Below are 6,000 nucleotides of genomic sequence, written 5' to 3'. Positions count from 1 at the left end.
CTGTTGTATGGTATATATGCTATTTGGGCTACTATTGCCCGTGTATATTAGGGAGTAGTTGATCTTTTTGGCCATCCGTGTATGTGCATACAAAACTTGTGGGATCGCAAGTTGCAACCTTTAAAAATCTCCAAATTGAAAAAGACATAATAAAACTTTATATATTAATGTTTTTAGTTTTAAGTGCTATGGAAAATTAGTCAGACAAAGTGATCTTCACTATGGGCATAGGGCAGGCCCAAAAACACAGAGAATAGCACAATATCGAAATCGGTGTTGGTTTTTCGCGTGCCGATAGCTACTCGTCGCCAAATTCTCTGAGAACCCGCACAGAATAAAACTTCTGTCTCCACAGGCATCGATCTTTCTGGCGCCATGACCGATAAGTTGGCCCCTACGAAACGCCACAAATTCACCCACGATGGTAGGGTGGCCTTTCTGGTCCACGTGTTTTCTGCTTGAATTGTGTGATTGGTTGATTGATTGATTTTGAGAGAGAGAGAGAGAGAGAGAGAGAGAGAGAGAGAGAGAGAGAGATGGTTTGCCTGGGCAGGTAAAACAGTATTTGAATGGGATCAAACATTGGAGGAAGTGAACATGTATATCCAACTGCCTAAGGGTGTGCCCACGAAGCTGTTCTACTGCACGATCAAGACCAAGCATCTGGAAGTAGGAATCAAAGGGAGTCCTCCTTACTTTAACGTATGTGGTGTTCTTGCTCTGTGTTCCTAACACGCTTAAGTGGCATTGTTTGCACAGAAATCAGACAAAAAAGAGCTTTTATTTCTGTTGTGTTTATATTCATATGCTATCTTTGAGATGCAGCAGTTGAAGCAAGTCAATTCAAATAAGGATTTCATGATTGGAAGTTAATGATCAAAGTTGTTCAGACGTAACTTTTTTAGCTTGCAATGACAGCATGATTTGGCTGGCCCTGTGAAGCTGGATAGTTCATTTTGGACTCTGGGTAAGTTCTTGTGCAGTGTTTGCAAATTGTAATAGTTGCCATTCCTTGCATCCTTACACTCATTATTTGCAGTATAATTTGACATATTTGTAGGTCCAGAATACTTGAGAAAAGCTTGTGCAAAAGAGTTTTGTGTCTAAGTTCTGATTGTACTCGTGTACAGAAGACGAGACAATGCATATCACATTACAAAAGCGGGAAAAAGGGGAACCTTGGCCTTCAGCTATATTGGGGCAAGGTGAACTAGATCCTTTTTTAGCTGATCAAGAGCAACGGCGCCTAATGCTTCAACGATTTCAGGAAGAGGTAATTGCTTGTCTATCATATTTGGTGTAGTAATAATGCCAGTTTTACATCTCTTTTTCGCTAAATATCTATGTGTGCATGCATTTTTGTGGTGTGCATGGGTGTGCATTCCTATGCCTTTGATCAGTCACATACTAACCTTCTTGGAAGCATCACCAAGGCATGCAGAAGGTTCTTTGAGAGACAGAGGCAGGGAAGGACGACTCAGGATCACCATGAAGATAGAAAGATATGGCCATTGAAGCTATTGGTTGTGTGATACCTTTCGCATGCCTGAGGAGAATTTGTTCAGGTGAATCATCTGGGCAGTTGCTGGAGTCATAAGGAGTTATCAGGCAGTCCAAAGGTTGCATATCCTCTTCCAGAGATGAAGAGGTTAACAGGGCAGGGATGCCGAGTGTATATTATCTGCATGTCCGAGGCCATCTCTGGCTGAGGAAGGCTGCCTGCACATGAATATGTGGAAGATTAATGGCAGTTGGTGGCAAGGTTGTGGATGATTGTTCTGGCTTGCCCACAGCTTGCAGGGCAGGTTCTGGCTAATGATTCCTTTTTGTTCTTAGTTTTCAGAAGGATAGTATGGACAGAGCAATGGCTGCTTGGTTGTTTTCTCGTCTGGCTTCTCTTTTTGCATTGCATGAGCTGCATAAAGGAATGCTCAGAAAACCTAGTTTGGAAAGGGACAATCATTCAGCAAGGAACTTTTACCAGATGCATGGGCTATCCAATCGGGGTGATAAGGCTGAATTGGATTTTGGAAGGATCAAAGATGAATAGCCAATTTGACCAAACTTAAGGTGAGGCTGCTTGATTGGATGCCTTATTGATATGATGGAGTAGAAAGGGCTTCCACTATCCTTTGGGCCGAGGGGGTTATCAATGTTGTGCACATCCACAACAGGTCCCCTATTGTTGCATACTTTGAATTTTTCAAGCAGATGCACAAATCTTTTGTGCCCTTAAGATAACTCATGATACCTTTCACTACTTTCCGACACCTTCTACTAGGATGTGCCATGTACTTACTGACCACTCCCATTGCAAATGCTATGTCAGGATGTGTAGCAACCATAGCATACATCAAGCTACCCATAGTCGAAGCATGCGGAATCTTGGCCATTTCAACCTTTTCATTATCAGATGTAGGGCTGTCTTCTATATTGAGCTTTACATATGGAGGCAATGGTACACCAATTGCTTTTCCCCCTTCCATATTGAAACATTGCAAAATCTTGGATATATATTTTTGCTATGACAAGTAAAGAAGACCTTGAGATCTGTCCTTGAGTATACACATGCCAAGAATGTGATTTGCCTCACCAAGATCCTTCATGTCAAAACTATTGTGTAGGTTTTGCTTCAATGTGTCTAAAGCATAAACATCCCTACCACCAATCAACATGTCATCTACATATAAAACTAGCTTAATAAGGCTATAATTTTTCGCTTTCTTAGAATATAAGGAGTGATCCACTTGACTTTCTTTAAATCCTTTAAATTGCATGAATGTATCAAACTTATGATACCATTCATGCGGTGTCTGTTTCAGCCCATACAAGCTTTTGTTGAGTTTACATACTATCTTTTCTTGCCCCTTGGCTATAAAACCTTTTGGTTGTTGCATATATATGTCCACATGTAGATCACCATTTTAGAAAGTAGTCTTGATATCCAACTGTATGAGATCCATATCCTCACATGCAATCGAGTCCAATATGGTTCGCAAAGTAGCCATCTTGACTATAGGAGAAAGGATCTCATCAAAGTCAATTCTATGTTCTTGCTTATATCCTTTTGCAACAAGTTGTGCTTTGTACTTTTGCGAAGAACCAGGAGTGACCTTCATCTTGTAAACCCATTTGCATGGTAGGACTTTTTGTCCTTTGGGCAAATGGACCAAATTCCAAGTAACATTCTTATTTAGAGATTCCATCTCTGACAGCATAATTTTATGCCATTTCTTGTTGTCCTTTTTATCCATTACTTCTTTGAAGCATGACTGTTCACTACAATCTATCAATATGATATAATCAACAATATAATTTGCACTAGAAACAAACCTATCTGGCTGTTGGTATTTTTCGTCAATGTACAGACCCAATGATTAGTGTTTGTTGGCCGTTTAGCGTGCAAATCTACATTAACAACTCGTTGTTTAAATGGTTTAGCATGTTGTCCTACCTATTCCGACTGTTTTAATGGCACATTTTCTTATTGAAACTGTGGTATATCATTGTCAACTACTTGTTGATCAATATCAACATTATTTTGTGCATTTATAGGGTCATTTACAGTAGGTATTTGCTGCTGTATAACGGGCACTCTTTGTTGTTCTATAGGTATTTCTTCTTGGAACACAACCCTTCTGACTTCCTCAGTCTTTTCGAGTTGTTTATGCATGCGATCTTCTCGGAAGATATCATCATTACTCTGTACAATTTTTTGTTTCTCGAGATTCCATAATTCATATCCCATTTCACCCTTGTCAGTATATCCTAGGGAAATGCATTTACAGGACTTTGGCTCCAATTTGCTACGTTGCTCCTTGCGTATGTGCATAAATGCCTTGTAACCAAATACTCTCAAGTGTGCATACAAAGGTGGCTTGCCCGATTACACTTCTTGAGGGATTCTTTCCCACAAAGATGTGTGTAGTGACCAAAATCCATGAGGTAATGCAACATGAGATAGCATGGTATGGGCCTTCTTCTTAATAGTCCTATTCATATGCTTTGTAATACCGTTTTGGGGTGGATTATAAGGGGCAATGAGCTCCCTCTTTATCCATTTGCTGTCACAAAAGGCCTGAAAGGCTTTGGACACATATTCCCCATCATTGTCAGAGTGAAGTCATGTGACATTAATGTGACATTAAAAGTGACATTTAATGTAACGTTAAGGTAAATCTAGGGGAACATGCACGAGAATGACCGTCCGGGCTCTTGGGCGCCCGAACGGGGTTAAGGGGAGCCTAGAGAGTAAGAGAGTCCAAGAATAGTAGGACTCAAGAAAAGTGGACGGCTGGCAGAGGAAACGGGAGAGGGGTGCTAGCACTTATCTAGGCGTGGCTGGGAGGAGAAGAATGGCTCGTGCTCAGAGAAGTTTTCATCGTTTTGGTTTCATCGTTTTTTTGTCTCATCTTTCATTGGTATCAGAGCCTATGGTTCAACGGCCAGATCTGTCGTTCGCCAGGTCCTCAGTCATTTGCCAGGTCGTCAGTCGTCCGCCAGGTCGTCAGTCCTTCGCAAGGTCGCGTGTCACCCGTCATTAATGAGTACTGGCCGAAAAGAGACGCCGTGAAAGCGTGACGGGCCGTGAAGAAAAAAAAAATGAGACGTGCCACGTCACGTAAAAAGTGACACGTTACGGGCAGAAGGAACGTTCAGACGAAATGACTAGGCATGGGGTCGTGAGGAAATGTGACACAATTGTTGTCACGATTGCTGTGAGATGGACATGACACGACTGTTGTCACGACTGCTGTGAGAGGGACAGAAAAATGTCATACACGACTGAAGTCAGGAAATTGAATTTCCAGCATGACTGCTTCACTGCTCTAGTCTGGGAAGATAAAATTTGTTCCTTACTCTTCGGGTTTCTTTCCAAACCAGCAACCACGGCCTGCCATTAAAATCAGGGAAGTACTTTACTTTGTATGCAAATTTCTTATCTTTGATTTCCAATTCCGGTGTATTAATGGCAGAAAAAGAGAAAGAAAGGGTAATGGAAAGCTCTAGTTCTGGGGACCAACCTATGGTAGATCCCCATGAACCAGAAATACAAGAAGAACAATGGGAAGAATTTTTTGCTACGCGAGAGCAATTCGATGATCTTACTGCTCGTGTGCAAACTCAGGGGGTTCAAATGGAATTTTTAACTCAAACACTTACTGAAATAAAATCTCAATTAACTTTATTGTTGGAAAGAGATAAAAATAAGATAGAAATCTCAGATGTTCCATCTTCATTGAAAGATTTAGATGTGACTATGCGTGATCCTAAGGAACCCCAACCTTACCATAAATTGAGGGATAATCCAGTTCTAAAGGATATTGAACCACCTCAATTTTACGGGGAGGAAAAAGATAGGAATAAAGACACAATCTTTAATTTCCTCCAAAAATGGAAAGATTTACATAAATTAAAAAATACCCCACATCTCCAAGCACTGGAGGCTAGTTTAACTTTGGGGCCCAAAGCATATAAGTAGTGGCGAACTTTAAAGGAGGCGAATAAAATACCTGAAACCTGGGCTCAATTTGAATCCGTCTTTTTGAAAGAATTTCTTCTTGAAAATGAAATGGAAAGAAATTGGGAAGATTGGGATTATGTCAGACAAAAGGGAAGACCCCTGCTGACATATCTGGAGGAATATTGTGAGATAATCCTCAAACTGGAAGGAATAGATGAATTCCAAAAAACAAGAGGATTCATTAGGGGACTAGATAAAGCCTGTAAAAAAGAAGTAAAACGGAGTTTACCTAAGATGCTAGAAGAGGCAATTAAATTTGCATTAATTCATGAAGATAGTATGCGTCCAGGTACACTCACTAGTCTCACTGATACGGAGCCCAAGTCTAAGGAATTGGAAACCTCAAAATTTGTGGGCAAATTTAAAAGGAAAATGCCATTTTTAAAGGGTAAAAAACAACCTTTTGAAAAGAAACCATATATGAGGCCAAAGTTAAGTCCTGATGACTTTGATAAGGCCAAAAAAGAAAAGTTGTG

At 40.5% G+C, this 6,000-nt stretch overlaps 1 protein-coding gene across 1 annotated transcript in view; it reads left to right on the top strand.

The window, feature by feature from the left end:
• Positions 1-208: 208 nt before the first annotated feature.
• Positions 209-6,000, top strand: part of LOC148009245 (uncharacterized) — a 49,980-nt gene continuing 44,188 nt past the window's right edge. Inside the window, exons 1-4 of the mRNA XM_087673661.1 lie at positions 209-424; positions 554-702; positions 919-967; positions 1,131-1,273. Of these exons, the coding sequence (XP_087529787.1) occupies positions 376-424; positions 554-702; positions 919-967; positions 1,131-1,273 (390 nt within the window). The 5' untranslated portion in view covers positions 209-375. The remainder of the gene's footprint in view (positions 425-553; positions 703-918; positions 968-1,130; positions 1,274-6,000) is intronic.

This window comes from Lygodium microphyllum, unplaced genomic scaffold (assembly GCF_053477565.2).
Source record: "Lygodium microphyllum isolate KBCC unplaced genomic scaffold, Lygodium_microphyllum_v1.1.10 scaffold_32, whole genome shotgun sequence".
Lineage (NCBI taxonomy): Eukaryota > Viridiplantae > Streptophyta > Polypodiopsida > Schizaeales > Lygodiaceae > Lygodium > Lygodium microphyllum.
Note: the sequence above shows the minus strand (reverse complement) of the source record. Positions and strands in the feature narration are given on the sequence as shown.